This window comes from Tachypleus tridentatus, chromosome 1 (genome assembly GCF_004210375.1).
Source record: "Tachypleus tridentatus isolate NWPU-2018 chromosome 1, ASM421037v1, whole genome shotgun sequence".
NCBI lineage: Eukaryota > Metazoa > Arthropoda > Merostomata > Xiphosura > Limulidae > Tachypleus > Tachypleus tridentatus.
Window position 1 is genome coordinate 145,465,721 of NC_134825.1, and position 16,935 is coordinate 145,482,655.

At 30.1% G+C, this 16,935-nt stretch overlaps 1 protein-coding gene across 14 annotated transcripts in view; it reads left to right on the plus strand.

Annotated features, from left to right (window-relative positions):
* ATP8A (ATPase phospholipid transporting 8A1) overlaps window positions 1-16,935 on the plus strand; it is a 241,640-nt gene that overhangs the window by 54,588 nt on the left and 170,117 nt on the right. For all 14 annotated transcript variants that reach the window (XR_013014406.1, XM_076456687.1, XM_076456679.1 and 11 more), the window contains 3 exons: window positions 1,085-1,154; window positions 7,020-7,147; window positions 16,308-16,378. Coding sequence is in view for 13 of the 14 variants with exons in the window: in XM_076456687.1 (XP_076312802.1) it covers window positions 1,085-1,154; window positions 7,020-7,147; window positions 16,308-16,378 (269 nt within the window). In the remaining variant the exon portion in view is untranslated. The remainder of the gene's footprint in view (window positions 1-1,084; window positions 1,155-7,019; window positions 7,148-16,307; window positions 16,379-16,935) is intronic.

A 16,935-nucleotide genomic window follows, 5' to 3' on the forward strand; every position in this document is an offset into this window, starting at 1 on the left:
TTATTATCTGCAGCATACAGTGCCAGTGGTTTATTTTAAAGCATATCATTAATTTTATTTTGAAGCAGTGTCAAAGCTTTCCTTGATTTGCTGTTTCAGTTTGTATTGTGAAAGAATGAAAAATATACTGATATTGAGGTACCAGTAATTTACTGACAAGATTGTATAGATGAACAAGTTTTACTGTAGGTAGTCATGTAGAGTAATTTTAAGTAATTTGAAATTTTAATGGAATACATGCAGCAGAGCAGTAGTTGTTGATGTCAGTGACTGTACAAATTTTATTTTCTGAGGCATATCACTGATATCAGTAGTTTAATATTGAACCATATCAGTAGTTGAATTTTTAAGCAATGTCATAGCTTTCCTTCATATGCTGTTTTAGTTTGTATTGTCAATTTGTGAAAGAATGGAAAATTCACTGACATTAAGGTACCAGTAGTATAATGACAAGATTGCATAGATGAACAATTTGAACTGTAGGTAGTCATGATTAGTCAAAAGAGTAATTTTATGTGATTTGAAAATTGTATGGAATATATGCAGCAGAGAAGTAGTTATTTGCAATGACTGTAAAACATTTAATTGGCAGCATACCAGTAGTTGATGATGATGATGTTTTTGATGACAAAAAGGATAATAATGAAATGATTTGTATTTGAAATATTTACTGAGTTATTTTGGCTTTATTAACTCATATTACTAATATATTTTGATTTAGAAAAAAATTAAACTGAATAAATAGCAAATAAACAATCTTAAATTTCATTTATTTACTTTTTATTTTATTTGTTAATTTTAGATATTTTGATATATCTTCTAAAAATGAATGCAAGTTAAAAGAATAAATCAATCTGCTAAAAACTGTAAATGAAAGTTATAGTTATTATTAGTTTGATTTAGTCTTTTAATTTCCTTTTGTTATTTTACACAGCCTGATACATCTAATAGTTTATTATTTATGAGAGGTAAATGGGAGACTTGTTACTGTGTGATTTTATGTGTAAATCTGGTAAAGATAGTTTTGTATACATTTGTTTCTATAAATCTTAAATAGGATATTTTCTGTATTTTGTAATTTTAGTGAACCTCATGCAATGTGTTACATTGAAACTGCTAATTTGGATGGAGAGACCAGTTTAAAAATGAGACAAGTGAGTGCAATCTTTTCCATATGTTCTTCTATGATAATTAGTTATTAGATAAAGTAATATTTGTAAAATAAAGTGCATCAGTTTGATACTTAAACAGGTAAGCTTTCTCTGTTCAGGAATTCATTATTGTATATTTGTCAGTTAAAATTTGATTGGGTAACTAATTTAATAGGTAAGATAAAGAAATGATTTTATTATTAAACATTCATCTGGTTGGTTGCTGATTTTTTGTCACTTCTCACTGATTATGGTATTACTGAACATGTTATTAAAGTATTTTACTGTTCTATTAACCCACTTGTAATGGATAGCCAATAGTATGCATGTTGTGTCTTTTTATGGAGGTACATGTGTACATTTAATTAAACTACTTTATTACTAATGTATATGAATCAACTTAGCATGAAAATGTGGTTAATGAATCCAGTGTTGATATTATATATAGAAAAGTTTTAGATGATATTCAGTCTTCCCGAGCTTGAGGCTGTGTTACATTTGTTTAATAGGTCTTCATCTTACTCTAATTTATTTATCACCACTCTCTGAAGTATGGTATAAGATGCAAATTATTCTATATAATATAGATATTCCTAAGGTAAAGTTTAATTTTTGTAGCCATTCATCTTATTTGTTTATGTAATCATAAATTAGAAAATCTGCCATTTGTAATGTCCACTTTTCACATCATCAGTCTTTTTTCACAGTTTATCAGTAATTATCTCTGGCATTTTATACCATATCATTTGTAATCAACAGAAAGGCAAAGTCTCAAAATGTGAAATGATACATAATCACAAATTGCCAATAGTTTTTTCTGACTGTATTGTGTATAACAGATAGAAAGCCAAAATTTTAATCTGTTAAATGAAATATTACATTGTTTTTTCTGTACAGAGAATTCTCTAATTTGCTTCTAGTTCAATCTCTGATTTTAATCTGTTAAATGAAATATTACATTATGTTGTTTTCTGTACAGAGAATTCCTTATTTTGCTTCCAGTTCAAACTCTATTTCTATGAGAAACACATTGATGGGTAGCTGAATTTTTAACATCATTTATTACAAGGTTAGAAAGCCAGAAAAATTATGATAGGTATAGGACATTGTCTATTTTTGTATGTTATTATTCCATGATTTTAGGAGCAATATTTAACTAAGTAAAAATATTGTTTTGTAATAATGCCATTAGCATAAAAAGTACCTTTAAATTTCATCAACAGTCACCAGCACAAAAACTGGGGGGAAGGCCCAAGATGAGTACAATGTTTTTCACATGTATTATAAGAGTAACTAAAACATAAAAATTGGAATCTTATTAGGCTATAGAAGGTTAAGTTTGGTAAAGTAAATAACAAATAATAATAAAACCTTTTTTTCACAAGGTATGCTTACAAGCAGATTGAGAGTTGCTTGTGCATTTCATAATTCAATAAGACTGTGAGTTTTGCATTCACTTAGTAATTTACAGCTTGTGTGGTGGGATTAATAGTTAGTCATGGTTCATAGGGTAATAAAACAAAAGTTAAGTAGAAACAGATGTATACTGTTACAACCTTGAATTTTCTTTTTTCCTTAATCCCTATATAAATGTTAAAACAATAGAAAGAACTTGAGGTCAATGAGGAAAGATAAATGACTGGTAGTTTATGACAAGCCAGGTAACATTATACCCTAACCTACATGTAATACTTTCAACAAGACTTTTACTGTAGTCATTCATTTTTAGCCAGATAGGCTGGGAGTACAATTCCATTTTTATGTTTTCTTGTGTCATTTGGTGAATTGCCATGTTGGGTGTCATTTTCACAGTACCATAGAACCAGACATTTTTTCTTGTAAGGAATACAGTGCTCAACCATTGTATGTTGGCATAAATGCAGATGGTACTGTATAAATTTGAGAGTGAAAAAGAAGGCTGCTAAGACTAGAGTAGCAGAATATATGCTTTTCAAGAATAATTTTGAAATCTGTAGATTAAATTTGGGTATGCATTGATAGTGAAGAGCACTGTGATATCTAGTTGGATTGTAGTTTTACCTCATAGTAACACCGAAATGATTTAACTGTCTCCATATAGGTTGACCAGTCTGATGTCACTGGTTTCATGAATTGTTGACTTGTAACAATGGAACAGTTGATGTCTCCATTCTTTTTCTGACTGCTAACCAATTTGGTGGTGATTAACTTGATCTAAATTGTGTTCTAGATAAATCTTTATCTATTGCCATGAAAATTATACTAAATCTGATCATGGATTCAAGCATCAAATTCAGTGATTTGATTTGTATACTGCCAAATGCTGACTGTTAAGTATATTATATCCTGACAGTGTCTGTACTCCACATCTGTTGAGTTTAAATAAACTGATGTCAGTTCTCATATTCTGCATAATCATGCTCTGCAATAATGAGTCAGAGGTGGGATATTACTAGAGTAGAGAGATGGCTCAGCACATACCAATTACGTTGGTTTCCTTGGAGTTCTTCCAGTGCAAATGCACTTCCTGATTTATCTTTCAGTAAATCAGGATCCTCCTGTTCCCAGCTAAAGAATGGTTGTTGAGCCAGGACTAAGCCAGTCACAGTGAAAAGGAGAGAAGGAGCTGAAATTTAACCTAACCACCAATACTCACTGTTATGCCAACTGTCCTGTAGAGTGTCATGAGAATTAGTGGGATAAAAAAAAAAATGTGAGCATGTTGATGGATTTATGGACTGCTAAGACTAAAACACATCTAGTGAAGCTCCATATTAGCATCCCAGAAGAGCTAGATTTGCAGGCAGTGGTGAAATGGAGATATTGTTGTTGGGCTCAAGCAAAGAGCTAGAATGCTTTGTGAGGAGAACTGCTACTGGAAACATGAGAAAGATGATCCAAGGTCTACAAATTGGATACTACCATGGAAAGAGTTGGCTCGTCTCATACAACGTTCACAAAGTGATGGAATTTATACAGAAGCTGTTGTCTAAGGGATTTTTTTTGTCAAAAATGGTCTTGGATAATCTACTCAAGCGAATTAAAAGTTGTACAAACTTTAATACGTAAAAAGATTGCATATATTTTCTCATCATGGTATGGGTATTAAAACTTCAATTAAAATAAAGCACAGAACAACATTTTGACCTTCTTAGGTCATCTTCAGGCTAATCCATATAACATAATAGTATTTGCTTCAACTCAGAAACCACATGCTGTGTATGTATTGTGTAATTCAAAGGAATTAATACAGTGTAAATACGTACTGTAGTACACGATGTGTAAAAGACTGAAAATGAAGATATAATGGGCATAAACAATGCCAAATGAAACGTATATATAACACAATTAACATGACCAAAGGAACTTTACAGATTAATTTAATTGTGCTACAGTGGAACCCCTCTAAAACAGCCACTTTTGGGACTGAGACAAACTGGCCTGATTAGAGGGGTTCCACTGTGTACATAAATAGGGATTAGATAAACAAAAGAAGGAACTATGATTGAATGACTTCTTTCAAGGGGTGACCGAATCTGAGGGGTAGTCGCTTAGAGGGCTCCACTGTATTTATACATGCTATTTTGCATTGTTTATGCACATTGTAGTCTTCAAGTATGGTGTGTATATATGACACAATTAACACAAACAACCTAACTTTACAGTTTTATTTAATTATATATAACTGTAAAGTTCTCACATGAGGAAGAGTATTTTTCAGTCATAAAATCAAAATAACTTTGCATTGGATAGTCAACATTCTGAGTGTGAAAAGTTAGAGTAATGTCACTAACAGATTTTTAGTTAAAATATTTAATTTGAAGTCTTATTTTTTGTGTATAAAATATTTCTTATTTTTCTGTTAGTCTACAAAGTTTTGTGAAATATGCATGCATTTAAAAGATATAATATGACTACTTTTGTGGTTTGTTAGTTACATATACCATTTGGGAACATCCCATAACCGTATGGTTAACCCTTAAACAGTGGAATGTTGTAGGTAGCAGCATCAATTGATGATTGCTGCTTTTTAAGGGTTAAAGAGTTTTTATATTACAGTTTGTTTATATTGTTTTATTTGATTTGTTCTTTAAGGTTCTCGTTAAGAATTTTAATTTTTTAGCTTTTATAAAGGGTTTTATCTGTTTTGCATTCAAAATGTAGAAATGGACATATTTGTGTTTTATGCATATATGATAACTTGAAACAATTTTATTTGGAATTTTTGTAGGTTTTAATGGTTTTAATTTTTAATATCATACTTTGCAGAGTTTTTACTGTGTAATTTGTTCTTAATTTAAAAAGTTGCATTATGTCTTCCTGCTTTGTCTTGTGTAATAGGCTTTAATATTGTAAATTGTTTATAAGGTTTTGTTTAATATCTATGTAAATTTTTTGTTTAATTGGTTTTTATGTAAATATTTCTTTTAAAGGGTTTTGTTTAACTTGTATGATATCTTCGAAATATTTTTCTTTTATGGTTTATTTAGGAGTATTTTGAATATTCATATTTTGTTTAAAATATTTTAAAAGATATTTATTTTGAAATTATTTCCTGTGATTAACAGGTTGGTCAGCATTTCAGTTGTTTTTTTTGTATTTTTATAACATTTTCATTACAAGGATTAACTTGTATCATATTTAATCTAGTAGTTTCTTTCATTTAGAGGATCTTTATTTTGCAGTATCAAATTTTAAAAATTTTTTGTGCTATTAGTTCTTCATTTTAGTTAGTTTTGTGGATTAGTTTGATACATACTTTGTGCATGCGAGTTTTATGCATGAGTGGCCATTTAGTGCATTACCGTGTATTAAAATTCAGTGTCCACATCCAGTGTAACTAAAACTTGTGATTATAATATAATTTCTCTGGATTGTATTGGAATTTTTTTATTTGGTGTTAAATTAATATTGGTTTAAGGACAAGTCTAATATAAAGGGGAGAAAGATTGTAGTATGGAAATTATATGCTTGTTACTCTATCATAATATGTATTTATTATACATGAAATGCCTAAATATCTCTGAGGCTTAATTCTGAAACACTTAATTCAATAGAACTGTGTATACTAGTACCTCTTTCTGAATTGAATTGCTAGCTGCAAGAAGGATGGAAGGAAGGATATGCTGTTTTGAAAGATTTATATTGAGCTTTGAGGAGAATGGTTCAAATTTTTTAAAGTGAGTCAAAATTCACTGTGGAAATCTAACCCTGATATTGTTGCATTTTTACCTGCTGATCATGTGAGCTCAGTTGAACCTATTTCATTTATTTATATTAATTTCCATTAATTTCTTTTTGTTGTTTAGTTTCTGTGCTTTGATTAATAAAGTGTTTTATTATTATTTTGGGTTTCAACAAGTAGCTGTGTGCAGATATAACCTTGGATTACCACACTTGATCTAGCTTGTGTTCAGCAGGCAGTGAAAGAACAAATAATATAGTCATTGAGTTTTTTTCTTTATTGGAATTATGTGTTCAATTTTGATACTGGTAATGCTTTTCATTTTGAGATCAATAATAACTACACATGTTATGTAACAAAATTGCTTTTCACTCATTTGTGTTTTCACTCATCATACATTTTATGTATTGCAGTTTCAAACTACATATACATAGCTGGCTCTATGACATTTTTGTTAAAAACATGTTTAAAAATCAAAGCTTTTGAAGCTATGTATCTTTTTATGGTTTTTCTCAGGCTCATGAGATGAAGTATTTTGAAGGTATAATGGTAATGAGTCCTCCCCCATAAGTGTTCTTCATCTTTTATAGGAACATGTATGATACATATTATGCTTTTATATATATATGTTTAGTGTTTCAGATAAATCTGTAGTAGAACATTCCAAAGTTATTAATTATGCAACTACTTTTTTTTTTTCATAGGGCTTACCAGAAACTTCTGACCTCTTAACTACAAAAAACCTGCAACAACTGATAGGTGTCATGGAATGTGAACTTCCAAATCGTCATTTATACGAATTCACAGGAAATATCAGATTGCATGGAACACAGTAAGTAGATAAAGCTATGTTTTTTATACCATAAAGAGTACAGTTGAGATGATGCAAGATATTTAAAAAAACTGAATAAAATTAAATTTTGTAACTTAAAATATTATTTCAAGTAAAAGAAAATTAAGAATGAATTATCAATAGGTATTTGAGTACTTAAAATATTAAAAAAGAAGCAGCAAAACTATTAAAAGTAAAAAATAAAATTTCACAAGTGAAACTAATTCCTTTCCAAAAACATTTTTTAATTCTTGAAAATAACCTTTTAGTGTAATACAAAATAAACACTAGCAGTATTTTCAGTTTTTATCCAGGTGACTCTGAGTGTTAGCACAGAAGCTGACTCCACTGTGTTTAGGGAGAACGTTCATACGTTAGTCACCCTCTGGTTAAAACCTTTTGATTTTTTTGCGCCATAACTCTCTTCTTTTTAAATGCCCTCATTGGTCATTATATTAAAATCTGTTTATAACTTATATCCACTTTTTCTATTAATATTTTGTATGTTTTAATTAACATTTGCTAAGGTTTGATCAAATTAAATGCATTTGTGACCCACAATTCTCCTTTATAGTTTACATGCTATAACTTCAACTATGTTCTTTATTTTATCACAAGAATTTGCAAGCTTTTAATAAGCATTAAGAAAGAGTCTACTATAGATGGAAATTCAGAATTTTAAATACAGTATTTCACTAAAAATTTCTCTATGAATGTATTGAATCAAAGTTTTGAATTGAAAGTGATGTTCATGTTAATGTTAAAAATACTTTTATTTGTCTGAAAATTTTCAATTTTTTTTGAGCAACCTCTAAAATCTAAATAATTTACCAGAAAAGTCATAAATCATTTGGCAAATGTTTAGCATGTTTTGCCCTATCACATTACATAATGCATAGGCTAATTGCTAGCTTCTTGTGAGTGTACCTGTGAAAATCATTTACTATAATTATTTTTCATTATCTGATGTTGTAAGTTTACAGTTTTTAAATTTTTGTTACTTTTATAATAATAATTAACAAGTACATATGGAGAAACAAGAAAAACAATACCTATCTGGATTTTTTATGCTGTTGACTGTCAGTTAAACTTAACCTTACTTTTGTTATACTAATGGTATAGCTGCAATAAATAATTTTAAATTTAATTAAATAATGTACCTAATAACAGAGAATAATAATATGTAAAAAGCAGACAATGTCTAATAACTATCATAATTTTTCTGGCTTTCTAACTATGTGATAAGAGTTTTTAATAATTCATTTAAACTCAGTGATGTGTTTCCCAAGGGAATAAAGTTTGAACTGGAGGCAAAATGGGCAGTTCTCTGTACATGAAAGAACGTAATATGATTCACCATTTGATAGATTGGAACTTTGGCTTCTCATTGGTTATAAGTCATATAACATTATACATCAGAGAGAATTATTGGCAAGTTGTGAAGTAAAGGATGTGACAGGTGGACATGGGAAGAGGTGTATGATTTTATGTTTTATGGTACTCTAACTAAATGAGATTGAAGGCTATAAGAATTGTGCTTTGCTTGAGTGATAACAAATGGTAATGAGTAATTACTGCTAAATTTCATATTTCTTTTAAGAGTGTTAAATAACTAAGAAAAGAGGGAAGACCTAAAGAACTTGTTTTGCAATTTTACTACTTGGGTCATATTGAGGATTTTTTAAATCCTCTTATAAAGTTTAAAAATCTAAAACTTGTGTTAAAATTTGTTCATTCTCATATCAGGATAGTAATGTTTAATATTTGAATCTAATTCGTTGAAACCTCATGACATTTATAGAAAAGGATATCTGTATTGGTAGAGTTAAACCCATATTTGACCTTCTCCTTTTTTTGACTTTAATAACTTAAGTGTTTTCCTTCAGACATCCCTTGTTCCTTATACTTTCTTTGGTCTGGTAATGCTTTCTTTAGGAATGCAAAAGTAATAAAGTGCTGTGCAAACATACCATTGTGTTTCAGACAAATTTGTATAAAGTGAGGATTTTATAATAGAAGATAAATAATAGTTATTTGGGAAACTTTTTATATCTTATAATATTTAAAGTATATAAAAAGTTTTAGATTTTGCATGGTCACTAATAACTAAAAAACTAATATTCCTACTATTTTCAAGGTTTATACTTTGATTAAATTCTGAGTATTGAAAAATCAAATAACTTCTATTCATGTTGATTCCACCAATTTGGAATTATAATGAAAAAATTATGAAAACTAATTGCCTTAGTAATACGAAAATGTTTTGCTTGATTTACCTTATTGCATAGTAAAAACCAGTTTAGGATGTAATATTGATCCTGCTAATGCTTCTACTTTCATCATTCAGACAACTTTTTCATGTGTCATCAGCTCACATCCCAGTATAGTCAGGTGGTTGGGGCACTTGACTCGCAATCTGAGAGTCATGAATTCAAATCTTCATTACACTAAACATACTTGCCCTTTTAGCCATAGGGATATTATAATATGATGGTCATTCCCACTTTTCATTGATAAAAGAGTAGCCCAAGAATTGGTAGTCGGTCATGAGATCTAACTGCTTTCCTTTTAGTCTTTCACTGGTAAATTAGGGATGGCCAGTGCAGATAGCCCTTATGTAGCATTGCACAAAATTCAAAACAAACAAGTAAACATCAGGTTAGTTATGTTCATAAAATACCAATGCCAGAAATTAAGTTATCTGTGACTAACTTTGGTCCTTGAGCAATGCCTTCTAGATGCAGCCAGATAACGATCTCTCCATTCATTTCTAATTTATTTTCAACTGTCAGGAAAAAGTATGTTGACTGACCTAAAAGTGATTTTATAAGAAGTGCCTGATGTTAAGCAAAGTCTGCCAGTATTCTGGATGCACTCATTTCAAGTGCAAACTCTCTCTTTCACTCTTTGCACTCTTCTAGGTATGTACCAAAATTGGCTTTGACTCAAACCTGCAAGAACCAGATCATATAATTTAGGCTCTCTTAGTTTCTTAGAGCTATAACACCAATGCTTGCCACCTGTTGTTGCCTGCTTGCAACTGCTGAGACATCAGCTGAAATAGACAGTCTTTCTCACCTTGTTTCTCTGAAAAATAGGTCAATTCATTTCAAAGTAACCCCAATAATTAACAAGCAAAGCAAATGCCTTGCTCCTATCTTCCAGGATAATGTTTGGCAGAAACATTTCAAACACTGGAGGATTGTATTCAGCATATACCAATGTTGTTGCATCTCAGCAGTAGGATGTGCAAGAAGTTGCTTAATCTTTGACTGAGTTTGAGGTTGCCATTGATATGAATGTCAGATTAGGATGGTTTGTTCAAGGCACAGTCACTGTAGGCTTTTTCCTGTACTGTGATTGGCCCAAACTTACTACCTTATACTGCCTTACAATAAAGAATGTCTTGGTAACTTGTCAACCAGGATATTCTTATGTTTGGTTAAAGATGTTGCAGGGTTAGCACTATTGGGAAAATGATGCAAAGCATTCATGTAGATGATAAAGATTTTTTTGTTACCTTCTTCCAAATCTTGAACTTAGTCTGATGGGTTGCATAGTTTTTCTTTGGATGAAACTTTGTTCTTGTTTGTGGGAAGGTGTCAGCCAAATTGCATATTCACCTGCCTAAAATACATATGGTACAAGACGTATTGTTTCATAATCCCAAAGTTGAATTCTATTGTTCTATGACCAGACTATCTAGAATGAAGGTCATACATATTATGGCCATTCCAGACAATTACCTGGTTGAAGTGTTTTATAAAATGCTCCAAATCTTCATTTGGTGCACTTTTGAATGACAGGGGTATGATTTGTTAAGCTACATTCACAGGGAATCATGTTAGTGGCTAAAACTTCCCTGTCACCTGTCTTCAACATCATATGCATAGCATAGTAAGTACTCTCAAGGAATTCTACTTTTATATGAGTATTATGTCTCTGGGCCAGGATGGCATAACAACAAGTTGCCATTAGTAGCATGTTTATCAGCTCTGGGAAAACCCAGGCTCTTCCATGGTCAATGGTTGCCTCAGCATTATACCTCTTGGCTCTTAGAGACTCACCACTGTTTCATGGTTCATTTGTTTCACCACTTAGTGCCTGCTGTGAGATAGCTGCTGTTGTTATATATCATTCACTAATTGCAATTCCAGCCTCTCTCTGGTATCTTTGGGTGACTTTGACCAAAGCTGGAGTTCTGTTACACTAGATGATGGTGTTGGAACTCTGTACATACTTTTTCTTTCAGTTGGGATCTTGCCAGATGCTGTACTACCTTATTGATCTGCAGTTGTTTGTGCTTTCTGTACTCTGTGGTTGATCTTCAGTGGAGAGTATGAATAGCCATTCTAGATAAATCAAACATTGGCTTCTATTCTTCTTGAGTCATGTTGCAAATGAGATAGAAGTCGTATATCTTAATAGTATTACAAAAGTTCAATGTCAAGAAAAGGTCTTTTCCTAGTTTCAACAAACTTTTCTCTTACAACTTTCTGCTTTCAGCAACTAACACTTCCTCTAGGCTATAAGTCCTTTGAATTGTAGAAATGTTATTTCCATTTTCACCAAACCTCTTCAATGTAAATAAACAAGTGAGGAAGTAAATTGCAATACAAAAATCAGCAGAAAGCAGACAACTTTATGATTAGATAGATATTCTACAGTCATGCTACCAAAACTTTTACCTTATCTATTCTATGGAAGATACAGGGTAAAATGATATCCCTAAGAATAATAGTTTAGTGCACAGAATAAAAGAATATTAAGTAAGACATTTGTTCATAGTAGTTCTGAGTTTTCTGCATACACGAGTTTATGAAAATGAAAATAAAACATAGACTGGGCATGGTGTTAAATAAATAAAAAAAGCACAATATTTAGTATTACAGAAGACACAAACACAGTGTGTGTGCTTGCTTTTGATGACAGACTGTTTGTACAGCATTGAAACTATTCTCTCAAAGTTATCAAGCCAAGATCATTTATCAAATCGTATAAATGCAACACCTTTCACAAGTCACAATGAATTTGCCCAGAGCAAGTAGTGTAACCCATATGACTAGTCATTTTCATTCAAACTAGAGGATGTTGTAAATTCAGTATACTACTAAATCTGCTATTAAACAATAACATTCTCTACATTTTCTTCACAGCTTGCAGTTATTTTGGTAGAATGATAAAAAAAATAAAAGCAGTTTGAATAAAATCAACTTAACTAGTTTCTTATCACATGTTATGCGAAACCTTTACACACTCAGAAAGAACTTGCAAATTTAGAATAGTAAAATATTGGTACAAGAAGGTAGGATATGTATGGTATGTTTATATACCACACACACACGTATGTATGTGCATGTGTGTTTATGTATGTATATATCTTCATGATATTCAGTCAAAATATATGATTTATTTGTACATTTACAGGAAGATATGCTTAACTCTAGATTTGTTCTAACACAGATAAATTAAAATATTTTAAAATCTTATTTCCAGTATAGCAGAAAGAAATAAAATTTTTGTTTCTAACAGGAGAAATATCAATATTTATCCAGTGAAAAATATGTAATAAAAAAAAAATTTATTGTTTGTGCAGATGAATCTTTAGTTTCCATAACTTTGATGAAACATGATTTAAAATTTCATGTAATAGGCTGTGCCCTACATGTAAACAGTTTTCTCAGTTTTTAATGAAAGGTTCTAATGAATTTAAGGGCTTTTGTTTTTTCTAGAATTTTTGCTTTTAAACTTGAACAAATCATTTTTAAACCATTTCATTCAACATTCTGGTACCTATTTTAACAACTTTAAGTAGGTGAAGTTTCCTATATAAATGTTAATAGATTCAAATTATTTACATGAAAGTTATTAGATGTACCCTCACAGATATACTAATGTAACATTTTTGTTAGTGGTTATTGTCTGTCTGGAATGCTTTTTAAAATGCATAGTTATTTGATGTGTCAAGCTGTTTTAGTGATAATTCCAGGTTAGGAAGTACAAAATTGGTAATCCTTTTTTATTTATCTCAAATATCTGGGGTGAAAAAAACAAAAAAGCTCAAAAAACACTTCAAGCTCTTAATATAATTTCAAAATTTATCCGTACAAACTCCAGATTTGTCACTTTTATAATAAGTTAGTTGAGATTGTAATTTAATGTGTTATGCTTAATTAATTTCAGCTTGATATCTTGTGTATTTAAAGATAATTCTTACTAAACTTAGCAACATAAGCTAATTCACAGACAGAAACAGTATAAATGTACATTTTACGTGACCTCTAACCTAGTTGAGTTAGAGCTACTAGGCATTAAACTAGTTACTATGTTAAACATAGAAAATGTGGTCAGTACTGGTGAGTACTCATTTGACATTACCATTCCTGATTTTCACTGCTACTATCTTACAGGTTCATAGTTTTGGGCATAAATACGTAGCCATAGTAAAAGAAAAAGAAAAAAAAGCAATCTTTGTGAAAAGGTTTCTTAAAAATGACATTACTTGAACTTAACTTTACATCTAGCAGTAACATAAGATGCTCTTGGAGAGATATAGAGAATGCTTGTACTATTACCATTTATTTGAAGTGTTTCTTCGTGAATTGATAAAGATCTCAACTTGTATAAATTTTTCAAAGTAATAAAGATATCTTACTATAGAAATTTTGTACAATTTAATATTTAAAATTTACATGTGTGGAAAATGTTATATAATAAGCATAACTTGTTAACTGGTTTCTATGTTTGCATTGTGCTTTTACACAGTATATCTTAAAAATTTTAAGAAAACAACATAGAGTTGTATGTTGAATGCATGAACTTTATGTGAATTTACTATTCCAAAAGTAGTTTTTAATATAGTATGGAAAATTTTTGTACTTAGATTATTAATGTGATAAACAACAACACTGTATTAAACCATAATTGCTCCTTAGTTTGTGAGCATAATATCATGTGGCTACTTTTTCAGGGATATGCTAGCCAGCTGTTAATCTTGTGCTTATTTTGCAGAAAACAATAAGTCTAAAACCTCTTGCTATGGGCAAGTCAAAATGTGCATGTCATGACTTTTTAGAAAGTTGAATTCCAAATTTAGTTAGATTATATTATTGTCATGGTATACATATAAACTTGACATCAAAATGTCGTTAATGAATCAGATTTCAATATTAATAATATAAGTTTTAAGTTCTTCATTTTATAAGGAAGTATTTTAAAAAACCCTCAGTCTACCCTGCAAAAGATCTTCTGACTTCACTAATTTATCAACCATCTCTCTGGAGAGAAGGGAATTTAACAAGTTATTCAGACAAAGCATAAATTTTATAATCTTCAGTCTTATTTGTTAACAGAGCCATAAAATAGAAAATCAGACCCACTTGCCACACCAACTCATCACACAAATTACCAATGATTTTCTCTAATGTTTAATATTATATTATTTATAACCAATGGGAAACCAAAAGATTATTAATTTATTAAATGATATATTATGTTGTTTTCTGTAAAAAAGAATTATCTATTTTGCTTCCAGTTCAAACTATATTTCCATGGCAAACACATCTTTGGGCAGCTGTATTTTTAACAGCTTTTATTGCATAGCTAGAAAGCCAGACAAATTGCTATAGGTATAGGACATTGTCTGCTTTTATGTGTTACTATTCTGTATTTGGTGCATCATTTACACAAGTAAAATATTATTTAGTATAGTAGTACCATTAGTATAAAATGTATGGATATGTTTCATTGACACGTGCCAGCTATATATATATATATATATATAAAAAGAGAGAGAGAAGAAGAAGAAAGAAAAGAAAAGAGAGACCCAAGTAGGTCATATGTTTCTTTATTTTCATTTATTTTTCTTTTTTATCATTATAAAAGCAACCCAAAATGTATAACATACAAACTTTTTAGGTTAGATTACGTATGATTAAAAAACTCTTTTTACAAGATATTTTTCTGAGTAACTTGTGCATTACTTAATTTGATAGAGTAGTGTGAACTATATGTTCACCAAATTATTTACAACTTATATGGTGGGATTATTAGTTAGACACAGTACATAGGATAATAAAAACAATAAAATTTAACTTGAAACAGATGTATATTGTTACAAGCATTAAACTATTTAGGATAAACAAACAGAATTTTTTGTCATCCAGAAAGATAAAGTAATTTAGATTTATTTCATATTTTTTATGGTGATTATAAGGTCAATTTGATCAGGTAAAGAAAATAACAGATATAGTTTTGCTGAACAGTATTTGAGATTTATTTAAAAGGCTTTAGAGATAATGTAAATGAAATTTGAACATTTTCAGATGAAGAAAATTATTTTTTAATCTTAACATGAAAATCACTTTGCACTTGGAGCAGTCAACACTTTAACTTCTCAAACTTGTACTGATCTGAGGCTATTTTTCACTGTAGATGCTCTTCATTAATTAAGATACTACTCTATTGTCCGTTATTAAAAAAATATAACATTTTTTTTTAACAATTCAAACTTGTATTCATCTCTGCATTTATCTCCAGCTTTGTTCATTTCTTTTTTGTGTGAGCTGTTGCCAAGCACAACATGTTGTTATGGCTTATGTTTCTTTTTTGGTAATGGCTTTTGACAGCTTATATGCCCATATCTCATTGGTCCCAAGTTAACATTCACACTTGTATTTACAGTAGCGATGCAGCAAGTTTTGTACGTGAATGCTTTGTCTATTGTAAAGAGCATACCCTGAGATACTTAACATCTATTTTAGAGAGCTTTAGTTTTTTACTTTGACTTCTTCTGTTGTTAACAGTGGCAGTTTTGCTTAACCTGTTCAGAGTTTTTCAAACAGTTTCTACTGAAACATGAAGTCTTGCCACAATTTTTTGGATGGAGTTGTTTTGATATTGAGAACCATAACTGGTACATACCACTGCTACTACTGGGTATATTATGACTGCCTGTATGTTGAAAGCATTTATGCTTGCATAGTACATTATGATTGTTAGATGGCAATCAGTCACAATGTAAACTATAAAAATATGACTGTACTAAGTGCAGTTTGTTTTTTACATGATAAAGGAATAGCATTTTGAAAAATGTATGTTACTTTTACCATTCTTCTTCACAATCCTTAATTATTTCAGATATTAATTATTTACTTTTCAGAACACTTCCTTTAGGACCAGATCAAATTCTTTTGCGTGGTGCAAAGCTGATGAACACCAATTGGGTTTTTGGTAAGTTAGTAAATGTATTTCTCAAATACATAAAATATGATCTAGTTGTCAGATGGCTTTCTCGAAATGTTTGAAATATTCAGGTATGTAACAGTGAATTATTGTAAATGGGTAGAAGTTGTCATGGGTGTAAAATATTCAAAGGGTAAAGCATTTCTTATTTTATTGCTGTTGGATTATCAGGACTAGTATTTTCTAAGTTATAAAACATAGTATTTCTTCAAATTATCTAGAAAATTAGATGAAAAACTGTATATTGAATATATGGACTTTTGTGTGAATTTACTGTTACAATGTTCATTCATAATATATGGCATAAATATTCCTGCATTCTTTAAAGTGATAAAGATAGTGCTACTTAAAGCATTTGTTATTTCATGAGTTGTGAGCATAATGTTACCATTGTGACAACTTTTCCCTTCATATGGTGACTAATTGGTAATTTTGTCATTATTTGAGTATGAAAGAAAAAGAGATTTATTATTCATGAAGTGAAAAAAATTCATTTTTTAGGCATATACAGTTTAAAATGATGAATTTGTGACTTATTTTTTAAG